Source organism: Microcaecilia unicolor, chromosome 5, assembly GCF_901765095.1.
Source record: "Microcaecilia unicolor chromosome 5, aMicUni1.1, whole genome shotgun sequence".
NCBI classification, from domain to species: Eukaryota; Metazoa; Chordata; class Amphibia; order Gymnophiona; family Siphonopidae; genus Microcaecilia; species Microcaecilia unicolor.
In genome coordinates, this window is record NC_044035.1 from 247,746,991 (window position 1) to 247,774,125 (window position 27,135).

Genomic DNA, 27,135 nt, shown 5'->3' on the forward strand with positions numbered 1-27,135 from the left:
TGTATTAGGTTTCTGCCCAGTGTAATATTTATGGTATAGTAAGGTTCTGAGTGTGTTTTTGCACAAAGTTGTGCATAGTGTTTTGCAGTTGAGCGATTGTGCTTAGAATATGCTTTGAGCAACCACTTTATTCTTTGACATATGTTACATATCTAATATCTAAATTTAATAAAAGGTATTAATTGTGATTATTTTATTTTTACTTTCTGCATGTTATCAGACAATTATGGATATCAGCCCTGCCCCTGGTTCCACCCCTAACCCCGCCCCCTTTAGCCTCCCCAAACAGTTGGGCCACCGACCGCCTATGCCTCTGCCTCTTCTGATGCAATTTCCTGTGGGCGGGACACAGCAGAGGGAAGATCCTGGGGTTGGCTGAAAGCAGCTTGTCTTGCTGCTGCTGCCACTGCCAGCAACCGACAAACTTTATAGGACTGTGGGGGGAGTGAGAGGTGAGGAAGAATGCAGGCCCTTGTGCGGAGGGGAGGGGGAAGAGACTGGAATTGGGGGGGCAGGGGGAGAAAAGGCTTAACCTTTAGGATAGGTGAGGTCAGAGGCTGGGTATTTTGGCACCCTTAAAAAAGGGAATAAAATAAATAAATAAAAGCACTGGTGCTATGGGTCAGAACCTCACCTGATTCAGTGGTTAAGCCTGGCCTTGGCACAGAGTCTGGACTGACTACGAATCCTGGTGGTTTGTGTGTTGGGTCTGTGAGTACTTTCTAGGAACTATGGGACCACTGGAAGTGTGGCTCCAGTAACCTAGAAATCACCGGGGATAATGTCAGAGCAGGACTCGCCCAGAGGCAGTTGGGACACAGTCGGTGGGAGGAGGGTGCTAATGTAGGGCGCAAGTGGTAGGTGCAGGCAGACCTGAGCTGTGCTGGGAATAGACCCTCTAAGTGGCCGCAGGGGTAGCCTCTGACAAGGACCTTATGAGACTGGGAGACCAGGCATCCAAATGGCAGAAGACGTTTAACGTGAACATCTGCAAAGTGATGCATGTGGGAAAGAGGAACCTAAACTACAGTTACGTGATGCAAGGTTCCACATCAGGAGTGCTTCTGACAAGGACCTTATGAGACTGGGAGACCAGGCATCCAAATGGCAGAAGACGTTTAACGTGAACATCTGCAAAGTGATGCATGTGGGAAAGAGGAACCTAAACTACAGTTACGTGATGCAAGGTTCCACATCAGGAGTCACCGACCAGGAAAGAGAACTAGGCGTCATCGTTGGTGATGCGTTAAAACCCTCTGCTCAGTGGGTGGCGGCGGTGGCTAAGAAAACAAATAGAATGTTAAGTATTATTAGGAAAGGAATGGAAAACAAAAATGAGGACATTATAATGCCCACTCCATGGTGTGACCGCACCTCGAATACTATGCGCATTTCTGGTCACCGCATCTCAAAAAAGATATAGTAGAATTAGAACAGATTAGAAGGGCGATGAAAATGATAAAGGGATGGGACAACTTCCCTATTTATTTATTGCATTTGTACCCCACATTATCCCACCTTTTTGCAGGCTCAATGTGGCTTACAGAGTAAGGTTATGATAGAGTGAAGACATGGTTTAAATACAGTTGATCATAAGTTGAAGTAAAAGAGGATTTAGATGGGTGGATGTTGGGTAGGTTGTGTGAGAAGTGGTTAAGGTGTGTTTGGGTGGATTAGGGATGATTTGTATCATTGAGGGTGACTTTTGTAAGCTTTGTTAAAGAGGTGTGTTTTCAGAGCTTTGCGGAAGCTGGTTAGATTGTTCATGGTTTTCAGGGTCTTGGGTAGCGCATTCCAGACCTGTGTGCTTTTGTATGCGAAGGTCGTAGCATAAGCCTGTTTGTATTTCACTCCTTTGCAGCTGGGGAATTCAGATTTAGGAATGTGCGAGCCGATCTTTTGGCGTTCTGGGTGGTAGGTCCACTAGGTTTAGCATATAAAGTGGGGCATCTGCGTGAATGATTCTGTGCACGGTTGTGCAGATTTTGAACTCAATTCATTCCTTGAGCGGAAGCCAATGTAGTTTCTCTCTTAGGGGCTTCGCACTTTCATATTTAGGTTTTCCAAAAATGAGTCTAGCTGCCGTGTTTTGGGTTGTTTGGAGTTTTTAAATGGTCTGTTCTTTACAGCCTGCGTACAGAGCGTTGCAGTAGTCCAGGTGGCTTATAACTAGTGACTGTACTAGGGTGCGAAAGATGTTTCTTGGGAAAAAAGGTTTAATTCTTTTGAGTTTCCACATCGATTGGAACATTTTTTTCGTTGTGTTCTTCATGTGGGTGTCGAGTGTGAGGTTTTGATCAATGGTGACTCCGAGAAGTTTCAGGTCTTCAGAGATAGGAAGTGTGCAGTGAGGTGTGGTTATAGTGGAGTAATTGTTTGTATTGTGTTGGGAAGTGAGAACTAGGCATTGGGTTTTTTCTGCGTTGAGCTTTAACCGGAATGAGTCCGCCCATGAGTGCATGATCTGGAAGCTCTGGTTGATCTTGTTGGTTATTTCGTTTAAGTCCTTCTTAAACGGGATGTAGATTGTGACGTCATAAGCATATATGTAGGGGTTAAAGTTTTGATTGGCAAGGAGTTTGGCTAGTGGTATCATCATTAGGTTGAAGATTGTAGGTGAAAGGGGGGATCCTTGAGGGACTCCACATTCCGGTGTCCAAGGCTGTGATCTGGCAGTATTCGTTATAACTTGGTAGGATCTAGTGGTGAGGAATCCTTTAAACCATTTAAGAACTGGGCCTCCGATTCCGAAGTATTCTAGTATGTGTAATAGTATTTCATGATCCACCATGTCGAAGGCACTAGACATGTCGAATTGTAATATGAGTATGTTCTTGCCGGTTGCAATTGTTTTTTTGAAGGAGTTCATTGCAGACACTAGTACGGTTTCAGTGCTATGATTTGATCGGAATCCTGACTGTGATTCGTGTAGTATTGAGCATTTGGTCAGGTAATCCGTGAGTTGCTTTGTCACTATGCCTTCCATCAACGTTGTAGTGAGTGGGATAGAGGCGACTGGTCGGTAGTTAGTTAAGTCCATTGTGCTTTTCTTGGTATCTTTTGGCAACGACGTGAGTAATATGTTTCCATTTTCCGTGGGGAAGAGACCATGTAGGAGTCTATAGTTTACTTGGTTCATGAGGTCTTTTTTAAATTGTTTGGGTGCAGCTCTAAGTAGGCTGGTGGGGCAAATGTCAAGTTTGCACTGAGATTTGGCATATTTTTTGAGCCAGTGTGTGAGTTCGTCTACTGAAATTAAGTCAAAGTTGGTCCATGATCGATCAGCTGGGTATTCCCCGGGTATTGGGTCTAGGCATTCAAGGATGCTTGAATATTCAATGGTGTTACTTGGTATGAGGAAAGGTTGAAGCGGCTAGGGCTCTTCAGCTTGGAGAAAAGATGGCTGATGGGAGATATGATAGAGGTCTATAAAATAATGAGTGGGGTGGAATGGGTAGACATGAATTGCTTGTTTACTCTTTCCAAAAATACTAGGACTAGGGGGCACACAATGAAGCTACAAAGTAGTAAATTTAAAACTAATCTGAGAAAATATTTCTTTACTCAACGTTTAATTAAACTCTGGAATTCTTTGCCAGAGAATGTAGTAAAAGCAGTTAGCTTAGCGGGGTTAAAAAACAAAGGTTTGGATAGCTTCCTAAAAGAAAAGTCCATAAGCCATTATTAAGATGGACTTGGGGAAAATCCAATTTGAGCTGTCAGAGGGGCGATGTATCTGCATGCTGTCATGTATGCAAGGAGAAATGGTAATGTTCCCACTGCCCTAGTCATTCCAAAAAGTCTAAAGGCTAATCCCACCTTGATCTGTGCTTCCTGTATGGCCTACTTACTTCTCCTCCACTCCCTTTTTCAGTTATGATTGTGGGTGAGAACCAGATGCACCACTCACATGAATGTAATCCACAGCTGTGAACTGGGAAGCCAAGGCCAGGCTGGTTCGAGTCTCCAGATTCTAAAGAAAAGATGATCAGATCATTGTTAAGGTTTTTTTGTCTGTGTTTTCCAGCTGAAGAACTACTTGTGTCTTATGCAACACATGGGGGAAAAGAGGGTAGGAAAGGTAGCTGGGGAGAGGGAGGGCAGCATCTGGCAAAGATAGATAATGGTATGAGGGAAGATACTTGGCTCTTACCATTTCATGGTAGTGGTTATTAAAATCAGAGTGCAGGCAGTCTCTCATCTCACTCATAATACAGATCACGTGGGCCACACTTATTGCTTCCAGCTCTGGGATGGAAATATCCACAACAGAGGCACCTAAGTGCCTCAAATATGCCACAGCTGCTCAAGGAAGGTTGCAGGGGGTGGTGAAAGAGAGAAAAGTTTTTTCAGATTCAGATAGCTTTATGGGCATAACAATTTTACATGTGTTTCTTAATACACTGTGTGGGTAAGGTAAAACAGGGAAGTAATTTACATGCACACCCCAAATGGACAGGTAACAGGTAAGTGGATAGGCAGGATGTTGATAGTTTGTGCAGTATATGAGAAGTGCCACCCAAAAAAAGAGCAGACGTGACATTGGGGAACATACTAGAGTAGTGGTATTTATTTCCAGTCCTCAAGGGCACCAAAAGGTCAGATTTTCAGGATCTTAACTAACAGCCAAGATAAAGATCTGCATGTCTATATGCAGCTCTCTCATGTATATACCTTATATATAAATCACATTTAATTATCTCACATAGGGCTCAACTCAGGAGAGAGCACCTCAGTTACACCAATTGGGGTGCTGAATAGTATGCAAGATTGTCCTTGTGATATATAACACTTTGCACTCTCCTTGGGTTGTGCTGCCTGTAACTGTATCTGCAATATTGTTCTTTTTTGACACCAATTTATTGCATAATAAAAAACAGTTGAAACATAAAAGGAAAAGCAGATGATATAGTGGCATATTTTCAAAGCACTTAGACTTACAAAGTTCCATAATAACATATGGAGCAGACTGTCTAAGTGCTTTGAAAAAGAGCCCCATAGTGTATTTGGATTTTTCAGAAGGCAGTTGACAAAGCCCCTCTTGAGAGGCTCCTCAGGAAATTAAAAAGTCATGGGATACGATTACTTCATGTATTTAACACATTGGCGGAACTGCCTGAGCTCCATTTATCTTGGCGACTGGCGTTGATTTCTGTTCTTGCTAAGCCTGGGAGAGATCCTCTGTTATGTGCATCCTATTGGCCTACCATATTTCTCTTCTAAATACCAATTATAAGCTTTTTATAAAAATCTTGGCCACTTGCCTCAGAGGTGCCTGCCCAGGCTCATTCATGAAGACCAGGCCGGGTTTATTCAAGGACACCAGACATTTGATAATATTTGTAAAACACTTCATCTAATATATCAGGCTAAGGTAGAGAATAACCTGAAGCTTCTGCTTCCTCTTGATGCAGAGAAAGCTTTTGATCGAGTGTACTGGCCTTTTTTGCTTAAGGTACTATGTCATTGCTGGGGAGGGGGGGGGGCAGGGGCGTAGCTACGGGTGGGCCTGGGTGGGCCCAGGCCCACCCAATTCCAGCCCAGGCCCGCCCAGTGCCAGCGCCAGCTCCCATTGCCGGCCACTGCTGCTTTTCCTGATGAGCAGCAGGGCCGGCGCCCGGCGCTACAAAAAGAAGAAGCGCTCAGCTGACTGAGCTGAGCGCCAACGCGTCGCTAAGGACAAGAAAAAATGTTTTTTAAAAAATGCGGCACTGCAGGCAGCCTCGAAGCATTGGCTGCTGGCTCTGTGCAGGCTCCTCCCGTCTCTTACATCACTTCCCCTGGCAGTGATGTAAGAGACGGAAGAAGCCTGCAGAGCCAGCAGCCAATGCTTCGAGGCTGCCTGCAGTGCCGCGTTTTTTTTAAAACATTTTTTCTCGTCGGGTTAGCGACGCGTTGGCGCTCAGCTCAGTCAGCTGAGCGCTTCTTCTTTTTGTAGCGCCGGCCCTGCTGCTCATCAGGAAAAGCAGCAGTGGCCGGCAATGGGAGCTGGGGCTGGTGGGCCTGAATGGGAGAGGGAAAACAGATGGGAGGATGGCAGAGAAAGAGGGAAAATGGAAGGATGGGGAGAGAAAGAGGGAAAACAGATGGGAGGATGGCAGAGAAAGAGGGAAAAATGGAAGGATGGGGAGAGAAAGAGGGAAAACAGATGGCAGGATGGGGAGAAAGAGGGAAAATGGAAGGGAGGATGGCAGAGAAAGAGGGAAAATGGAAGGATGGGGAGAGAAAGAGGGAAAACAGATGGGAGGATGGCAGAGAAAGAGGGAAAATGGAAGGATGGGGAGAGAAAGAGGGAAAACAGATGGGAGGATGGCAGAGAAAGAGGGACAATGGAAGGATGTGGAGAGAAAGAGGGAAAACAGATGGGAGGATGGCAGAGAAAGAGGGAAAACGGAGGATGGGGAGAGAAAGAGGGAAAACAGATGGGAGGATGGCAGAGAAAGAGGGGAGATGGATGAAAGGATGCAGAGAAAAAGGGGAGAGTGGAAGGATGTGGAGAGAGAAGGGACACTGAACAGAAAAGGGTAGAGAGATAGACACTGGTTAGAAGGAGGGAGAGAGACATTAGATGGAAGGATCAGGAGAGAGGGTAGATGGGTGGAAGGATGGGGAGAGAAAGAGGGAAGACGCTGGATGGAAGGGTAGGGAGAAAGAGGTACACTGGATGGAAGGATGCAGAAAGAAAGAGGGGAGACTATTGGAAGGATGGGGAGAGAGAGAGGAGACACTGGAAGGATGGGGAGAGAAAGAGGAGAGCTGCTGCATGGAAAGGGGGAGTAGTGAAAGATTGGAGAATAAGAGGAAGGGGCATGGGGAGAACAAGGGTGAGAAAAGATGAAAAGCCATAAGTAGATGAAGGAATTAAAGAATGGATAGTAAGAATGAATTAAATCTGGACACAGAGAGAGGCAGAAAAATATGAAGAAAGCAAAGAAAAAGGAGAGAAAAATGACAAATGGCCAGGAAACCCTGGCAGAAGAGTCAAGCGAAAACGAAGGAAAGCAGAATCTAGAGACTGGGAGCAACACAATGAGAAAAAGTAAATGGCCATACAACAAAGGTAAAGAAAATAATTTTATTTTTAATTTAGGATAAAGTAATATGGTGTTAATAAAGTTTCAGAGACCAATACTTCCTTCCTTAGGTCAGGAGAGGATACCGTAACAGCATTATACTGACCTGAGGCAGGAGGTTTTGGCCTCTGAAAGCTCACTGAAAAGGGTGTTAAGGCTATTAAATAAATTGTCTGAAATCTGATGCACTGAAAAGCAGCACTTTACCCTGTGTGACAAATGCATCTGAGTGTGACTACATTTTGCTGGGGGGGGGGGGGGGGGGGGGGGCTAGAGAGAAAATTTTGTGCCCACCCACTTTGGGTCCAGGCCCACCCAAAATTGGCAGTCTGGCTACGCCACTGGGGGGGGGGGGAAGCAATATATGCACTGGTTACAGCTAATCTACACCAATCCACTGGGTAGTCTTAAAATTAATGGGGCTTGCACACATGCTTTTGCTCTATATCAAGGCACTAGGAAGGGTTGTGCATTGTTACCCTAGCAAGTCTGATTCGGATCCTTCCAGGGGAGCCTTTCAGGGTCTTGAAGAGAATAAGATTCTACCATTTGCAGATGATATCTTGCTCACCCTGACTAGGTCTAGGGACTCCATTGATTGTCTGGTGGACTTGTTACACTCTTATGGTCAGGTATCAGGCTTTAAAATGAATATGCATAAGTCTGAGATTCTCAATATTACATTAGACCACCAGGCAGAGGCTGCCATTTTGCAGCAGCAATTTCCTTTTCATTGGGCTACTCAGTGGATTCGTTACCTAGGGGTTAACATCACCCCCACTATTGATAAATTATATGATGCCATCTTTCCTTCCAAATTAAGAGAACTATTTGCAGATCTGGACAGATGGGAAGGTCTAAATATTTCTTGGACAGGCCAAATGATGCTTTTGTCAAAGCTACTCTGTTTATGGTGCTTCCCCTGCCCATACTTGAGGTGTTCTTTACTCGATTACACAAAAGGGCTTTTACCTATATCTGGAAGAGACGCTCTGAGGGTCCACAGATACATTTTATATCAACCTAAAACTAAGTGGGGCATGGGAGTTCCCAATTTTAAAGTGTACTTCTAGGCTGCTCAATTGTATATACTGGTAGAATGGCTCACTCAGACTTCTAAAGTTTGGGTACGCCTTGAGCAATCTTGGATGGGCAATAGTTCACTTTGGGTGGTGACGTGGCTTCCAAGGAAAGACCTAAATGCACTAGTACAGACAGTCCCACCTGGCCTAGCCTAGGCTAGGCTTCCCTCTTTGCACAGGGAGCTCAGTGAAGGATAGATTTTTTCCTGATCGGCGTTATTTTATTTTTTTTTTTTTAACAAACGGCTATACGCTATGCCTAGGCCTTCCATCTGAGTTGCTTGGATTTCACCTATACAAGATGGGAACAGCAGGGGCTCTGAACTTCGGGCCAGATATGGGAACAGAGGGAATTTATACCTTTTTCTGAATTGCAGGATGAGTTGCAACATTTTATTACACGTAGGGCACCGGGGGAGGGGGGAAGGAGCTTTGTTTAGTACATACTTCCCTCAAGAAGGCATTAAAGAGGGAGGGAACAACTCAGGGAAGTATTATGAGATTGTATAAAGCATTGCTTCTTTCAAACACACTATCATGTATTATGTCCATGAATGGGAAAGAGACCTGGGGAAACAATGGGAAGCAAATCAATGGGAAATTACTTTTTCGCATTTGTTCAAGGTATCGATTGCTAGTAGCTTAGTGGAAAATGTTATAAAATGTTATATTGATAGTACTACACCCCACATCACCTCAGCCAGATATTTAAAACTGGAACTGGAGGAATTGTGGCTTGAGAGGGGATATGTACCATATTTGGTGGACCTGTCCAGTGATACAACCCTTTTGGAAGTCTGTTCAGCAGACCCTTCAGCAGGTTCTGCAGATAGCCTACACAGTTCAAGCTGAGTATTGCTTGCCCATTTTAAGCCCATAGGTATGAAGAAAGGACACCATAGAATAGCTACCAGTTTCTTCTCGGCTAGCAGCTTCTTGGCAACAACCGTCTGCACCTACTCTGGACATGGTCCTTTGCAAAATGAACTATATCAAATGACTAAGCTTACTGTCATCCAAAATGGACAAGTGCTTCCTTTCCATAAGATTTAGGACAGCTACCACCACCAGCAGATGCTTGGAACAGGGTCACCCACTGCACTCCCATGATTTTTTCTTTTAAGGCTTCCATGGCAGTACTTGATATGGTTAGGGTTTTTGTACTGGAACCAACTTTACTGGGCTTGTTTGTCTTGGCTGTATGAGGGCGGGGAAGAGGTGGGGAATGTGATGATAAGACGGCAGGCTATTTTGATGTTTTACAGAATATCCATTTTCAATTGCTTGTTTCTAATAAAGTTAAAAAAAAAAAGTAATGGGATATGAGTGCCATATCATGGATTAGTGGCTGGTTAAAAAAAGTAGGTGTGGCATCCCTTGGCAAAACTACTCACTTGAACTTGCCTTCTTATACCTGACCAAGCGCAACCTCTTGTGTTGATGAGCTGCATGACTGGGGTTCGTGAAAAGGCTGTGTTTGTTTTGGGCAGGGTGGCGAGGGGTCAGTTGTGTTCAGGTGGTTCTTTAACTTTGAAATGCTTTACTAAAATTGAAGTTTCAGTGTTGTACCTTTTTTGTAGGTGAATTTGGTGGTTACTTGCTTATTTTTTTTGTCCAGTGTACTGGACTTATACAGTTTGTATTTTTTGCATTTTGTAGATATTTTGGTTGTATTTTCATCTCTGAATTTAATAAAAAAATTTCATTAAAAAAACCCCCACATATAATTATTTTATATTCAACAAACTTTATTCATATCAAAATATACGTTATTTTTTTATAAAAATGTTTAAATCAACACTCATACTCAAACACTCTCCTTCTCTAACATACCCATTCACTCTTGCACACCTCATAATCCATGAACAGTACAGTTCTCGTAAAACAATTAACACTTATGTATTTCTTCTCTACTAATGTATTACTTCTCTATTAATATTTTCAATCATAATCAAGCTCTGATAAATTCATGTACAAAATGTTTTGAAAGAGAAAATTGAACTGGTCCTTATAGAAGGAGCATATGATATAACTTGGGTCACTTTATATTAATAGAGAAGTGTTAATAGTTTTAGGAAAACTGAACAGTTGTGAATGGATTATGAGGTGTGCAAGAGTGAATGGGTATGTTAGAGAAGGGGAGTGCTTGAGTATGAGTGTTGATTTAAACATTTTTAGAAAAAAAATAACGTATATTTTGATATGAATAAAGTTTGTTGAATATAAAATAATTATACAAGATTTATATGTTGATATGGATATAATTATATGGAAATTTAGGTACCTATTAATAAATATTGTGTAATGCATGTACCTTAGGGACATCCTGAAAACTTGACCCAGTCAACAGCCCTCGAGGACTGAAGTGGATACCAAGGTACTAAAGAGATTTTTATTAAGTGCAAATACACTCATACAGCAGCGACAGAAGGGAGGGAAAGTACTTGGTCCACTATTATTCTCCTTCTTTAAGAACTGGGGACTCAGATCACTTCCAAAAGCAGGAGCCTAGATCAAACTTTGAATGCACAGGATTTATGCAGTTAAATAAAAAAGGTAGCATTATAAAGAATGTCTTCTTCCCTACTTAGCCTCTTTGCTCAGGTAGTCTACCCTGTTCAGAGAGCTTGACAGAACAGGAAGCATTTCACTGGAAGGGAGATGGGATCCTCTATGGCTGAAGTCATCCTTCCCTCTCTGCTTCCTCTCACAGATTATTTCCACACTTTTGCATCCTTGAGCTCAACTGTAGAACTTGAAACTGAAAATGTCATAGAGGAATCACACACACTGTCTAAGGTTCATACCTTTCTCATAAATCTCCAAGATTTCAGCATGACAAGCCTGGAAGAGAGTAAAACAGAGGACTGAAACATTTCTTTATTATACTCATTCCAGTTTGCAATGCGGACTAGCACAGGTCAGCAGGGGGACTTTCACTTCCCATAAGGAAGGAAATTTTGAATTTAGCTCACTATTTCTGTTGTAGTTAATGTGTTATATTCAGGTATACTAGGTATTTCCCATCCCTGTTTGTACTTTAGGCAATGAAGGGTTAAGATCACAATGAAAAAGGCTGGATTTCTGAACTCATTCTTCCGTGGAAGTGTATAGGGTGGGTAAATATTTTGACCTGGGAGCTGCATTGGAAATCATGGCGGGGGGGGGGGGGGGGGGGGGGATGTTCTCTGCACTGGTCTATGAGTAGTTTTCTCAAGTTACCTGTGCCACATGTATTCACTTTTGTAATAATTGCCAAGAAACATTTAGAGAAATAATTTGAGAACCTACTCTTCCTTACTGGTGGCAGTTATCCCCTCCATCCGACTCTGCCCCCTCCTGACCGCAGCAAGTTCTACCCTTTCCGAAGAACCCACTTTAAAACAGGTCGTCCCTGTTTTCAAACGACAAGCTGAAAGAGCGGATACCTGCGTCTGGGCTTCTGCCTGCCACCTAGAAAGAGTAGGAGTGGTGCTCCAGTGTATATACACATCAGTGCTTTTTTTTGTGCTGGTATAGCGTACCGGCATCTTTTTTTTTCAGGGCTGGCTCCCCTGCCCGCCTTCAGCTCCCCGACTTTCCATTTGTGCCGCCCTGCATTGAAATCTTTTACCCGAAGTCACAGCGGCGAACTAGCAGTGAAAGCAGCAGGCAGGCTCACCTCCTCGCTTCCCTTCCCTCTCTCAGTGTCCCGCCCTCCTCTGATGTAATTTCCTTTCTGCGAGAGCGGGACGCTGAGAGAGGGAAGGGAAGCGAGGAGGCGAGCCTGCCTGTGCTTTCACTGCCGGTTCACCACTGCGACTTCGGGTAAAATAAAAGATTTCAATGCAGGGGGCACGAACAGAAAGTTGGAGAGCTGAGGTCGAGCAGGTGGGGCTGGAGTTGGAATGAACTTGGGGGCAGGTGGAGGCTGGGGCGAGTCACTGGACATGGAGGGGAGGGGAGGATAGGGGGCAAAGGAGTATCGCTGGACATGGAGGGGAGGGCATGGGAGAGAGGAGAATCGTTGGACATAGATGGAAGGCGAGCAGAGGAGAATCGCTGGACATGAATGGGAGGGAAGAATAGGGGCAAAGGAGTATCACTGGACATGGATGGGAGGGGAGGGCAGGGTAGAGAGGTGAGTTGCTGGACATGGATGGATGGATGGAGGGGAGGGTAGGAGAAATGCTGGACATGGAGGAGACAGGAAGATGCACATGGATGAAGGGGAGAGAGGAGAAATGCTGGACATGGTTGGAATGGAGGGCAGGGAAGAGAAATGTTGGAGGGAAGGAAAGACAGAGGAAGGAGATGCACACGGATGGCGGGGAAGGGAGAGAGGAGAAATGCTGGACATGGATGGAGGAGAGGGAAGACAGAGGAAGGAGATGCATATAGATGGAGGCGAGGGGAGTGAGCTGAAATGCTGGACATGGATGGAAAGGAGGAAAGAGAGAGGAAGTGAGATGAACATGGATGGAGGGGAGGGGGAGAGGAGAAATGCTGGACATGGATGGAGGGGAGGGAAGACAGGGGAGGAGAGGCACATGGATTTAGGTGAGATGAGAAATTCTGGACACAGATGGAGGAGAGTGGAGAGAGTTGAAATGCTGGACATGGCTGGAGGGGAGAAAAGAGAGAGGAACTGAGATGAACATGGATGGAGGGGAGGAGGGAGGAGAAATGCTGGACATGGATAGATGAGAGGGAAGAGAGAGGAAGGAGATGCATATGGATGGAGCAGGGGTGTAGCTAGGTGGGGCCACGGGGGCATGGACCCCCACAGATTTAGTCCTGGCCCCCCCTGGTTTTGCAGGAACGTGCAGAACATCAGGAGTCAAGAAGCACAGATCAGCAAACGCGCCGGAGACGACTTTGGCTGGCGGAGGTTGGGGACCCCCGCCAGCAAAGGCACCTTGTGGCGGTGGTTGGAAGTGGCGGGGGAAGGGCGGGCTAAAATGTGCCCCCCCCCACCTTGGGCTCTGGACCCCCCTCCTGCCGAGGTCTGGCTATGACCCTGGGAAGGAGATGCATACTGACGGGGATGAGGGAAAAGAGAAGAAGAGAAGAAAAACTGAACATGGATGGAGAAAATAGGCAAAAACTGGATCCACTCTATGCCTCCTCCAGTCAAGTCTGCGGAGGACCCAGCTTTTACCTATAGATGTAGTGCAAGAAATGAAGAAGAAAGGAGGAAAGTAAAGAAATAAATGAAAAGGAATCCCTGGAAGTGGAGTTAAGGGAGCAGATAGAGAGCAGCAGAATCAGAGACTGGGACCAACATGATCAGAAAAACAAAGTCATCAGACAACAAAGGTAGAAAAATCATTTTATGTTTGGAATATGTCCAATTTGAGAATTTACATCTGCTGTCTTATTTTGCACTGGGTACTGCAGCCGTAACACCTTACAGAAATTATTTATAATTAATAAAAAATCACAAGTTATTTTTTTCTCCTACACTGGTATAGTATTGTCAATGATACCTGTTTCTATGCGCCATGGCTGGTATAAGGGGTGTGCCTACTGTGGGTGTGGCTACCATAGGGGCGGAGCCATAGATGGTTACCCCGTCCATGAGTACCAGTACCTTTTTTCCTACAAAAAAAGCACTGATACACACTCACCTGCTCACTGGATTCACACATTTCTAAGAACTCCCAGCTTTAAACAATGTATATTTAACCACCTGCACTTTAACAGTGCCAATAGCAGAAAGTACTACTGGAAAGTCTCCCTGAGATTTTGAGCACATGACACTGTACAAATAACCTACAGCAAGTCCTTTGAACTGAATCACAATCAATGGTAATAAGTCATCTGGACTACTGCAATGCACTGTACGCTGGGTGCAAAGAACAGACAATCAGAAAACTCCAAACTGCCCAGAATACGGCCAGCAGAATCATATTTGGAAAAACTAAATATGAAAGCGCAAAACCCCTAAGAGAGAAACTCCACTGGCTCCCACTTAAAGAACGCATTGCATTCAAGATCTGCACGATTGTACACAAAATCATTCATGCAGACGCCCCAATCTACATGCTAAACCTCATGGACCTACCTCCCAGAAACGCCACAAAATCATCCCGCAAATTTCTCAACCTGCACTACCCCAGCTGCAAAGGACTTAAATACAAGCTGATGCATGCCACTACCTTCTCTTACTTGAGCACGGAGTTATGGAATGCATTACCTACAGACTTGAAAACAATCAACGAAACAACTGTTTTTTGAAGATCTCTGAAAACATTCTTCTTCAACAAGGCCTACAACTGAGAACAAATAGCCTCACTAAGTCACCTCACCAACCACTCAATTATGAACGCCCACTTTCTATAAATACCCTAATCACTCTCCTCCTTCTTCTCTCTTCCCTTCCTTGATCGTCACACATTACTAACTGTATCTGATATCATGAAATGACAATGTTAACAAATCTATGTAAGCCACATTGAGCCTGCAAATAGGTGGGGGAATGTGGGATACAAATGCAATAAAATAAATAAATAAATAAATAACCAGGGTCAGACACATCATAACCTGCCAAACCTGCATTTCCACAATAGAATGTTGGGAAGCCAAAAGCAAGTCTGCTAATAAACCCACAACCTGATCTGCTCCTAGATCAGCAGCACTGTATTCTTGCAGAGATGGCAACACACTATACGAACAGGATCCCCTTCCCAACTATACATCAGAATGGTGCGTGACCCAACAGAACTGGTACAGGCCGGGACATGGGAACAAGACCCTAAACCCAGCTCGGCAGAGGCCGAAAAGATAGTGTTCATGAAGCCAGGGAATGGGGGAAATCTGGAGTACTAAAATACACCAACTGCTCTCACGGGACATGGGAGAGTGAGAGAGCAACGTGGACGTGATGTGGAGGAGAGGTTTAAGTCAAATATCATAATGAAAGTTCCATTCTACCAAGCCTGAGCAAACAAAAAACTGAACACAGTGGAGGTTAGAGGATCATGTCATGGTAAATAACCACAAGTGGGGCAGTGCACCAATCATGACAATAACCCCCTAATTCTATAAACATGGGTGTCCAACTTTACACTCGGTGCTATAAACATGGGCACCCAATTTATGTAATAAGGCCAGTTGCAAAGGGCCAGTTGCATGCACAACTTAATTAAATTGGCTGTTAACTGCTCACTTTTGCCTAAATTGGTGTTAACTGGCACCAATTGGCAATTGCATTCAACTGCACTTGGTCACTATTCTAGAATCTGCAAATGCAATTTCTGTTGTATGCAACTTCTAGGGGGGCATGACCATGGAAGGGTAAGGGGTGTTACATGCACAGGTTACTGGAGTTATGTGCCTAACTGCCAACAGTTAGGCACAAGCACTTATACCAGCCCATAACATATAAGTGCTCGTTCCTAAGGTTAGGCGCAAAACCGTGATTTACGCTAGTATTCCACAACAGAATTCATGCTCAGCACACATCATCCCAGCGGCATTTATTAAATTTACCCCTAGTAGGAATGGTATAAAAACGCGCAGAAGTGAGCACTCCTGAGAGATAAAACACCTAAAAAATTTGACACAGTTGATCAGGAAAAGCGAACTGACAGAAGTACCTTTGAAAAGGTCCAGTCCACTCCCAGTGTAAGGCCCTTCAGGTCTGGAGAGAAGATTCTGTCTAGAGATGGTGCTGGTTGGTTTAATCCTGTGGGAGGAAAGCACAGGTGCTAATCATGTACAAGGACTAACAAATGTTTTATTAGTGAATGTTGTTATGTAATCTGCGCCAACCATTTTGAGAGGATGGACTCAAAATTCACCAATCTAACTTTTGCTAAAACCATAAATAATCAAGTATTTTTTCCAACTATGACAGGCAGAAGCTAACAACAAACATTCCTGATCCAGATGAGTATCTAATGCCTGGTACTCAGCAAACGTTATTCATGCCAACATTAACCAGCTAGCTCATACTGCACATACAATTTTTTTTTATTTTTTATTTTTTTTTGGGGGGGGGGGGGGGGGGGGAAGGTGGTGAGAGAATCTGCAATAGCTAAATCGTTTCTAACTCACCATATGGGTACTGTGGATCTGGACCTGCCAGCAAGGAATAGGCCATAGCAGCATCCAGTACACAGGTAGTGATTGGGCCTATCAAGTAAAAAAAAAAAAAGAGATCAAAACACAATTAAGAACAGAATGAGAAGACACATATGTTAAAAGATAAAATTTCTTTTGGAGTTAACAGGAAACATCATGAAAGCCATTAATGATTAAACTGTACATTTAGGCCAGGAGCCAGTGGCACCTCCAATGTAGGTTGCCATCCACTTGCCCCGATAATGTAACCTCTATTCTCTGAAGTTTTCAGATTTTTTACTAGTATACTTGCACAAAAATTGTAAATGTAAATGTTCCTTGCACAGGCAAGAAATACATTAATCTCTCCCATACAGACAGGTGTCCCTAACCTAGCCTCATTCTTGAGTGTGTGTGGCCTCTTTGCCTGCAGTACATTCAACACCACCTCCAACATTTATTCCTTCTGCTCCTAATTCACCTGTTTGCCCAGTATGCTTATTTAAGATGTTTCTGTTAATCTCCTTTACATCCCGTCTTTACAAAAATCCCTGAAATGTCGCCTGTTACCCTCTTACCAAGGCTGACTGTGGAATAGGAGAGTGGAAGAGAGCCATGATCACTGATTCGACCAAATGTCCCTACCAGAAAGAAAATAAAACAAGGGTGAGCACAGGCGGTACTGCCAATTATGATATCTCTGAAACCCGAAGGTTTATTTTGGAGGTCCTAGAACTGCTCAGACACTGGAATGCATAAAACAGAATTGCAACTTCTTTCTCAGAACTGTGGCCCAAAGTGCTTTATAATCACACTGCATGCAAATACAGTAAAAAAAATAATAAATTACCTCTCTCACACATCCTACACAACGAAGAACAGAAAATCGCCATGTAGAACAGGCGAGCAGCGAGATGCTAAAAATGTTTTGTTTGAGGTTTTGTTTTGCAATGCATGTATAACTTGGCAGCATTATATATGATTACTGGGGGGGGGGGGGGGGGGGGGGGGGGGGGGCAGGCACAAATATTTGTGTTTCCAGCTCAATCAGAACCAGGACTGGGATCTGCCACCAGGAGCCTTTATGCAATTATCAAGGATTTCTTCCCCCTTCCCCCACAACTTACTTTAGTCCAATCATTGTGATGAGTACTTATCCAGGGGCCATTGCACCATGGATCCTTCTAGAATCCTGCAATCATGGGCCCTAAATCCAGCCACTAGGCATTCATATAATGACCGACTCCCTTCCTTCTTCCCAGCAGCTGTAAACACTCTCCCTACAGCATCTGAGGCTGACCCAGGAAGCAACAGACCCCAGCAAAGAAACAAATTCAAGATCCTTAGCATGACCCTGGGCTGCACTGCCACTAAGCTACTGAGTTGGCTTATTACTTGTTCTGCTTCTGATGGCTGAAAAACAAAATAGAAAAAAAAATTGTAGAATAGGACAGTAGGAAGGGAAGGGATTTTAGATTTAGAACATGGGTCAGGTTTTCAGGATGTAATTGCTTATTGCTCATGGTAAAATTAGGCCTTACCTAATAATTTTCTTTCCATTAGTCCCAACAGATCAAGCCAGAGACTTGTGGGTTATGTCCCTCTACCAGCAGGTGGAGATAGAGAGAACGCCAGAGGTTTGGTATAAGTGGTCACGTGCAGCTGCCAGAACCTCAGTATTGTCGATACCAAAGCAGTGGAAGAAACAGATAAATCAAACAAGAAATTCCTCTCTTGTCTCTACAAATGCCAAGTAGGCGTCTCAACCGCTCTTGAAGGAGAACAAAGACACTACAAACTTCTAAAACAGAATCCACCTACTTCATAACACTATATGGAAAAGTTTTTTCTCTTTTGTTTTTTTTTTCTTTTTGTTTTGAAAAAAAGAAATCAAATGCCGGAAACAACGCAAAATAGCGAAAACATGTAACAAAACACACATAGAAAAAATTAGGGTGGGCCTCTGGATTGATCTGGGACTAATGGAAAGAAAATTATCAGGTAAGGCCTAATTTTACCTTCCACTGCGTCCCACAGATCAATCCAGAGACTTGTGCGATATACCAAAGCAGTCCTCAAGTGGGGCTGGAAATCGAGGCCCCTGCAGCTATGACCGAAGCTCCGAAAGCTGCCTCCTGACACATCGATTCTAGAGAATGTATCACTGACGACCAAGTGGCCGACCTACAAATTTCCACTAAGGGAATGGCTCAATACTCCGCGAAGGACGTAGCCTGCACTCTGGTAGAATGTGCTTTCAGATGAGACAGAGGGGATTTCCCCATGGCTACATATGCTGAGATCGCCACTTTGAGCCATCGGGCTACTGTGGCTTTGGAAGCCATTTCCCCTTTCTTGCAGCCCGCATATTGAAAAGATGATCAGATCGCAGGAAATCATTAGTGATCTCCATGTACCTGAGGCACCTTAATGCATGAAATTCAATGGAATAATCCTCCCGGCGAAACGTTGGAAGAAAAAAAGAGGCTGATTTAAATGAAATCGTGATACCACCTTTGGAAGAAAAGATGGCACTGTCCTAATGGAAACTCCAGCCTCCGTGAAAGGGATCCCTGCAAGAGAGGGCTTGGAGCTCAGAGACTCGCCTAGCTGAGGCGATGGCCACCAAGAATACTGCCTTCAGAGTGAGATCCTTCAATGACAAGAAACTCAACGGCTCGAAAGGAGGCCTCTGCATGGCATGTAGCACCAAGTTGAGGTTCCAATTCAGCAAAATAGGCAATAGTGGAGGACGAAGATGATTAACTCTACGGAGGAAGAGAACAATGTCCAAGTGAGAACCTAGAGAAGTGCCCTGCAGACGGCCCCGGAAGCATGCCAACGCGGCCACCTGCACCTTCAAGGAAGCCAAAGACAAAGATCTGTCCAAACCATCTTGTAAAGAATGCTAAGATAGAAGGCACCAAGGCTGACGAAGTGGAAAGACCCGCCTACGAGCACCAAGACTTAAAGGTGCACCAGACTCATGCACAGGCCATGGCGGTAGACCGTTTTCTGACCTGTAACATGGTAGTAATTACTCTGTCCAGAAACCCTTTCCGTCAAATGTGCCCTTTCAAGAGCCAAGCCGTAAGACCAAAGGGGGAGGGATCCTCCATGGGAACGGGACCCTGACATAGCAGCCCCTGAAGCTCTGCGAACCGCAGAGGTTTGTCGACTACTAGGTGAATCAAATGCACGTACCATGGACGCCTGGGACAATCTGGGGCTACTAAAATCACCCGTCCCGGGTGGCAAGCAATGCAACCCACTACCTGACCCACCATTGGCCATGGTGAGAAAATGTAGAGAAGAGCTGTGGGCCATGGTTGAAGCAGAGCATCAATCCCTTCAGATCCGTATTTCTTTACTCTGCTGAAGAAACGGGGTACTTTGGCATTGTTTCTTGTGGCGTTACATTGGTCACCCTCCAATCTTCCGGTACCACGCTCGATTTTAAGGATAAATTACATATTACTACCAACAACTCCGCAAGTTCATTTTTCAGTTCTATCTGGGATGAATACCATCCGGTCCAGGAGATTTGCTACTCCCCCATTGTCTCATGATCTACTTGAATGCTGGAGCCAAGAGATCCCACTCCCCTGGATCCAGGTGGTGACGACTGAGAAAGGCTGCCTCTACATTCAATGAGCCCAAAATATGGGCCACTGAGAGCGGTGAAAGGTGCATCTCCACCCAACCGCATAGAAGGGCATGGCCTGAAACTGAAAGTGTTGCCCCAGTATTGCGAAACAAAGAAAACGCTGATGGGGGAGCCATATGTGCAAATAGGCCTCCTTTAGGTCTAACGACGTCAAGAACTCTCTGGGTTGTACCGCTGCGATGACAGCCTTTAAGCGTTTCCATTCGAAAATGACGGACTCGTAAGGCCTTGTTTACAAATTTGAGGTCTAGAACGGGACAAAGAGAACCACCCTTCTTGGGAACGACAAAGTAAATGGAGTAACGGCCTAGGCCGTACTCTGCCGGATCTACTGGTCAAACTGCACCCAAATGTAGCAGCTCATCTAGAGTCTCTCGAACTGCCAGCACCCAGGCCAGATATATTCTGCGTATTAAAAAAGGAGGACGGAAGACCAAATGACAGCCGGCATAGTTAAAAAGTGAGGTGAAGGAAGCTATTAGAGCTAAAAGAAAATCCTTCAGAAAATGAAAGAAGGAACCGAATGAAAATAATAAGAAACAGCATAAAGAATATCAAGTCAAATGCAAAGCGCTGATAAGGAAGGCTAAGAGGGACTTCGAAAAAAAGATTGCATTGGAGGCCAAAACACATAGTACATTTTTTTAAAGGCATATTAAAAACAGGAAGCCGGCAAAAGAATTGGTTGGACTGCTAGATGACCGAGGAGTAAAAGGGGCAATCAGGGAAGACAAAGCCGTAGCGGAGAGATTAAATGAATTCTTTGCTTCGGTCTTCACCGAGGAAGATTTGGGTGGGAAACCGGTGCCAGAAATGGTATTTGAAGCTGACGAGTCGGAGAAACTTAATGAATTCTCTGTAAACCTGGAGGATGTAATGGGGCAGTTCTGTAAACTGAAGAGTAGCAAATCTCCTGGACCGGATGGTATTCATCCCAGATAGAACTGAAAAATGAACTTGCAGAGTTATTGTTAGTAGTATGTAATTTATCCTTAAAATCGAGCGTGGTACCAGAAGATTGGAGGGTGGCCAATGTAACGCCGATTTTTTAAAAAGGTTCCAGAGGAGATCCGTGAAATTAGAGACCGGTGAGTCTTGACGTCGGTGCCGGGCAAAATGGTAGAGACTATTATAAAGAACAAAATTACAGATCATACTCAAAAGCATGGATTAATGAGAAAAACTCAACATGGATTTAGTGAAGGGAAATCTTGCCTCATCAATCTACTACATTTCTTTGAAGGGGTGAACAAACATGTGGATAAAGGTGAGCCGGCTGATATTGTGTATCTGGATTTTCAGAAGGCGTTTGACAAAGTACCTCATGAAACACTCCAGAGGAAATTGGAGAGTCATGGGATAGGATGTAGTGTTCTATTGTGGATTAAAAACTGGTTAAACGATACAAAACAGAGAGTAGGGTTAAATGGTCAGTATTCCCAATGGAGAAAGTTAGTTACTGGGGTTCCCCAGGAGTCTGTGCTGGGACCGCTGCTTTTTTAACATATTTATAAATGACCTACAGATGGGAGTAACTAGTGAGGTAATTAAATTTGCTGATGACACAAAGTTATTCAGAGTCATCAAATCGCGGGAGGACTGTGAAAACTTACAAGAGGACCTTACGAGACTGGGAGACTGGACGTCTAAATGGCAGATGGCGTTTAATGTGAGGAAGTGCAAAGTGATGAACGTGGGAAAGAGGCACCCGAATTATAGCTACGTCATGCAAGGTTCCACGTTAGGAGTCACAGACCAAGAAAGGGACCTAGGTGTCGTCGTTGATGATACGTTGAAACCTTCTGCTCAGTGTGCTGCTGCGGCTAAGAAAGCAAATAGAATGTTAGGTATTATTAGGAAAGGAATGGAAAGCAAAAATGAGGATGTTATAATGCCTTTGTATCACACCATGTTGTGACCGCACCTTACATAGTGTGTTCAATTCTGGTCGCCGTATCTCAAAAAAGATATAGTGGAATTAGAAAAGGTGCAGAGAAGGGCGACGAAAATGATAAAGGGGATGGGACGACTTCCCTATGAGGAAAGGCTAAAGTAGCTAGGGCTCTTCAGCTTGGAGAAAAGGCGGCTGAGAGAGATGATAGAGATCTATAAAATAATGAGTGGAGTTCAACGGATAGATGTGAAGCGTCTGTTTACGCTTTCCACAAATACTAGGACTAGGGGGCATTCGATGAAGCTACAATGTAGTAAATTTAAAACAAATCAGAGAAAATGTTTCTTCATTCAACGTGTAATTAAATTCATTGCCAGAGAATGTGGTAAAGGCGGTTAGCTTAGCAGAGTTAAAAAAAAAGGTTTGGACGGCTTCCTAAAGAAAAAGTCCATAGACCATTATTAAATGGACTTGGGGAAAATCCACTATTTCTGGGATAAGGAGTATAAAATGTTTTGGTACTTTTTTGGGATCTTGCCAGGTATTTGTGACCTGGATTGGCCACTGTTGGAAACAGGATGCTGGGCTTGATGGACCTTTGATCTTTCCCAGTATGGCAGTACTTATGCACATTCATGCATGGGGACTCCTAAAAGAAATCCTGTAGAGACCGGGCAAACTCTAGTTTGTAACCATCCCGAATGACTTCCAAGACCCATTCGTCTTAAGTTACCATGCCAATTCCCCCAGAAAAAAGGACAGACTTCCCCAATTACTGGTGGAGGATGGACCAAGGCTCCATCATTGGGAACCTCTAGAGGCTGGTTGCACTCGAGAGGTTGAAGCTGAGGTATGACGGTCCCTCCAAAAGGGCTACGATTTCTGTTGAAAACGGGACCATTGAAAAGATCCTGAACGACCAGGACGATACCTCTTAGCCTCTCGGAATCTGGAATGAGACGCTCCAGACCATCACGCAGTTCGAGATTTATCCTCGGGAAGACTTTGACCTTTGGAATCCCCAGGGTCTTTAAGAATCTTTTCTAGCTCCTCCCCAATAACAACTTGCCTTTAAAAGGGCAACTGCGCTAGACATGACTTAGAGGCTACATCAGCCACCCAGTGGTGTAACCAAATCCATCGGCGAGCCGTGACTGCCAAAGAAAGTTGTTTGGCTGAAGCACTAAGGAGATCCGCCAAAACCAGATTCCAGAGCTGGTAATGAAGCCAGAAGCTGCTCAGGCGAAGACGCATTCTGGACCCAAGACAGGCAAGCATGGGCAGAGTAAGAGTCGCAAACGGATGCCTGAATGCACAAGGCTGCAACCTGAAAAGACATTTTAAGGGAAGATTCCAATTTTCTGTCCTCAGGATCCTTTAGAGCCGTACCCCCTTCTACAGGCAAGGTGGTCTTCTTTGTGACTGCTGTAATCAAAGAATCCGTGGGTAAATGTAAATTTGCCAGGTCGTCCGATGGAAGCTGGTACAATCGTGCCATAGCACGAGCTACCCTAAGCCCAGAATCCGGAGAGTCCCATTGAGCTAAGAATCTTCATAGCCTCATGGATATGAAAGGTCTTTTGGTACCGGACATAATAGAGGGTGCCACCGAAAAACCCGCCGTTGAATCAGAGGAGGAAATATCTAACACCTCTAAAGAACAGAGAATGAGCTCTGGGAGTTCTTCCTTTTGGAAAAGTCTGGCCGCCATGGGGTCACCTCCGTCATCTGGCGGTAATTCCCCTTCTTCAAAAGGTTCTGCACTGGCAGTGAGGGAAACGCATGAAAAGGTGTCTTCCCCGGCCTCTGAATCCCCCGAGGCCCCATCTGAATCTTGAATAAAATCTAAATGCTGCCTCTTAGGCAAGAGCACTGCCGGTGGGGAACGAGACCTGTGAGAAAATGAGAGTCCTGTGGGAACCCGAGGGTTTCCTGCTCCCTTTAATAAGAAGGCCTTGTGCATCAAAATAACAAACTCTGGGGAAAAAGGGAGCCGGTATGACATTAAATCCCTAGCAGTTTCCCCTACAGACCCCAAATCTAGAGTACCTGGTGGAGTAGGTAACTTACGTGAGAAGACATCCTCTGGTGCAGTATGCTGTTCCACAGCAAAAACCGCGGCCGCTGAAGCACACGTCCCTGAGGAGATTGGCAGTCCCGCAAAAAAAGACTCTGGCACTGAACTTGGACCCAGAGCAGGCCACTCCTCTGTCTCTACTGGCGCGGTCTGATTGAGAACCCGCGCACAAAACTCGCATGCTCCCAATGACACTTGCCAGTTCTCACTCTGGGAGCAGCGCTTAATGGACTCCAAGGGATTAGACATTAGGAGCGCTGACAAAACCGCGCTTGTCAGAAACGCCGCTGCTGAGAGCCGGTCTCGGTTTGACTTAAAAAAAGAGAAAGCGCTGCCACTTACCTTTATTGCCTTTTAAAAATAAATTTAAAGACAGGAGAGGAAGTTGAGGAAATATAAAGGCAAGGTCTCTTCAAAAATCAATGAAAATACAGGGATCGACAGGGGGAGGAGAGGGAGGAACCCGGCACCACCGGGTGTACCCAATAATATGTCTCAACCCAAAAAAACCAGGCTGCTGCTACTACTCCCAAGGGGGTGGGAAAAGAGCCGGTCAATCGAGAGCTGCAGCGTTCTGACCCTCCACCTGCTAGATAGAGAGAATATTGAGGTTCTGGCAGCTGCATGAGACCACATATACGAAACCTCTGGAGTTCTCTCTATCTCCACCTGCTGGTAGAGGGGCATAACCCATGAGTCTCTGGATTGATTTGTGGGACGCAATGGAAGTTTGATTTATTCTTACTGTACACCACCTTAAGTGAATGCCTTCAAAAAGGCAGTATATAAATCCTAATAAATAAATAAATAAATGTTTAATGAATACACGAGAGATATATACACATTGGAGGTAGCATGGATCCAATTCTCTTTCATGCACATTCATTAGATATATCCTGAATACTTGCCCTGCTAGTTGCCAGGGGGATTAGGAGTGAATGCCACTGAGCTAGGATGTAATTTCAGGTTAAGAATCTACAATTCTATGATGACCCTGGCATGCAATTGGGATTCCAAGACAGATACCTTTCAGTCCCACCACACCACAGAAAGCAGCTGGAATTCTGACTGACCCGCCTCCATCTGTGCCAAGAGCCAGTGGGCAAAGACCTAAACACAAAGCAACCAATTACAGGTGAGCACAGTCTCTGCGACATCCTATATAATAAAACTCACCCTCAACGTTCTGAACACACTGTCAGTGAAGCCAAGCCACTGACGTCACTTCCTTCAAGACGGGTTCGAAGGGTTCGTGGTGGTGAAGCCACCGAAATCGCCAAGTCTCGGGGCCCCGCCCTTGCGTCAAACGTGATGACGTTGAGGGCGGAGCAATGGCGTCACACACCGAGGGCGGAGCAATGGCATACGGTACGTTCAGGAGGTGCAGAGCAATGGCGTCAGAACGACGAAGGGGTCGGCAGGTAGGTAGGGAGGGAGGGAGAAGGGGGGGCAGGGCCGTGCCGATGCGGTAAGCGGGGTAAGCGCCACAGGGGGGCGCCCACCTCTGGAGGGCGCCGCCGTGGTGCTTACCCTCGCCCCGCGCCGCCGAGGCCTTTAAATCTTTTACCTGGTCGCAGCAGCGTCAGTGAAAGCGCTGCCGACGTCTCCCTTCCCTTGCACTCATTGGTTCCCTCAGTGTCCCGCCTTCTTCTGACGTCAACCAGAACCAAGAGTGCAAAGGGAAGGGAGACGTCGGCAGCGCTCCGCTTTCACTGACGCTGCTGCGACCGGAAGTAAAAGATTTAAAGGCCCCAGGGCGCGGAGGAAAGAGCAGAGAGGCATGGATGGGAGGGCAGAGAGACAGGCATGGATGGGAGGGCAGCAGCAGGGCCCAGGGAGAGGACAAATTGCTGGAAGGGGAGGGGAGAGAGGAGGATTGCTAGCTATGGATGCAGCAGGGAAGGGCAGAGAGGGACAAGGATGGACATGGGGGCCCAGGGAGAGGACAATTTGCTGGAAATGGAGGGGAGGGGAGAGAGGACGATTGCTGGCTATGGATGGAGGAGGGAAAGGCAGAGAAAGACAAGGATGGACATGGGGGCCCAGGGAGAGGACAATTTGCTGGAAATGGAGGGGAGGGGAGAGAGGAGGATTGCTGGCTATGGATGGAGGAGGGAAGGGCAGAGAAAGACAAGGATGGACATGGGGGCCCAGGGAGAGGACAAATTGCTGGAAATGGAGGGGAGGGGAGAGAGGAGGATTGCTGGCTATGGATGGAGGAGGGAAGGGCAGAGAGGGACAAGGATGGACGTGGAGGACCCAGGGAGAGAGAAGAAATTGCTGGAAATGGATATAGAGCAAGAAATGAAGAAGAAAGGAGGAAAGTAAAGAAATAAATGGAAAGGAAGCCCTGGAAATGGAGTTAAGAGGACGATAGCAGCAGACTCAGATACTGGGCCAGCATGATCGGAAAAAGAAAGTCACCAGACAACAAAGGTAGAAAAAAATCATTTTATTTTCATTTTAGCGTTTGGAATATGTCCACTTTGAGAATTTACATCTGCTATCTTATTTTGCAATGTATAGCAATTTGTTTCTAAGAATATTGCTGACAATTCCTGTCAGTGTAGCAAGTGGTGAGCGATCATTTTCACCGGGGGGGGGGGGGGGGGGGGGCCAACTGATAGTCTGCAGGGGGGCGCCAGAGACCCTAGGCACGGCCCTGGGGGGGGTGTTGGGGAGGAAAACCTTGCTAGCGCCCGTTTCATTTGCTCCAGAAACGGGCCTCTTTTACTAGTTTTTTATAAATGGGTTAGTGCCAGTACTGAAGACATATATCCCATCCCAGAAATGGAGTAAGTGATAGAGGGAGACCAATGTGAACAGGTACCAAGGGCAGGGCTAGGTACCGGGTCTTCTGTTCTCATGTCATGCTCTACATATTGGCTTCAGTTATCTCCTGGGTACCATTATTTGCCCTCACCTGCAGCCACGGCTGCAGCAGATCCACTGGAGCTGCCACCGGTGTAGTGCTGGGGATTGCATGGATTCCTGGCAATACCGTGAAACCTGAAACCACCAGAAAAAAGGGGGAGGGGGAAGAGGGGAAAAAGTGTCAAAACTCATTTCATCACAATCAGTAAACCAACTGGTGAAGAGACTCAAGGCCCAAGCTTCCTGGTCCAATCATATTGTCAGTTTGAGGCATCTCCACTGGAAAGTATGTTCTAGTACAAGGGGCCACGATGATATAAGGCTCAGAGGAGCCAAGGTTGAGATTATTTCAACCATTCCTTGTCCAGAAGGTAAAAGGGGAAGGACTCGGAAGTCACCTGAGGAAATACTTCTTCATGGAA

General features: G+C 45.3%; 1 protein-coding gene across 8 annotated transcripts in view; it reads right to left on the minus strand.

Annotated features, from left to right (window-relative positions):
- LOC115470623 (fatty acid amide hydrolase-like) overlaps positions 1-27,135 on the minus strand; it is a 95,211-nt gene that overhangs the window by 22,058 nt on the left and 46,018 nt on the right. For all 8 annotated transcript variants that reach the window (XM_030203939.1, XM_030203938.1, XM_030203933.1 and 5 more), the window contains 8 exons: positions 26,763-26,848; positions 24,866-24,949; positions 16,780-16,842; positions 16,196-16,273; positions 15,736-15,824; positions 10,963-10,999; positions 4,154-4,302; positions 3,911-3,973 (listed from right to left, as the gene is read on the minus strand). In XM_030203939.1, the coding sequence (XP_030059799.1) occupies positions 3,911-3,973; positions 4,154-4,302; positions 10,963-10,999; positions 15,736-15,824; positions 16,196-16,273; positions 16,780-16,842; positions 24,866-24,949; positions 26,763-26,848 (649 nt within the window). The remainder of the gene's footprint in view (positions 1-3,910; positions 3,974-4,153; positions 4,303-10,962; positions 11,000-15,735; positions 15,825-16,195; positions 16,274-16,779; positions 16,843-24,865; positions 24,950-26,762; positions 26,849-27,135) is intronic.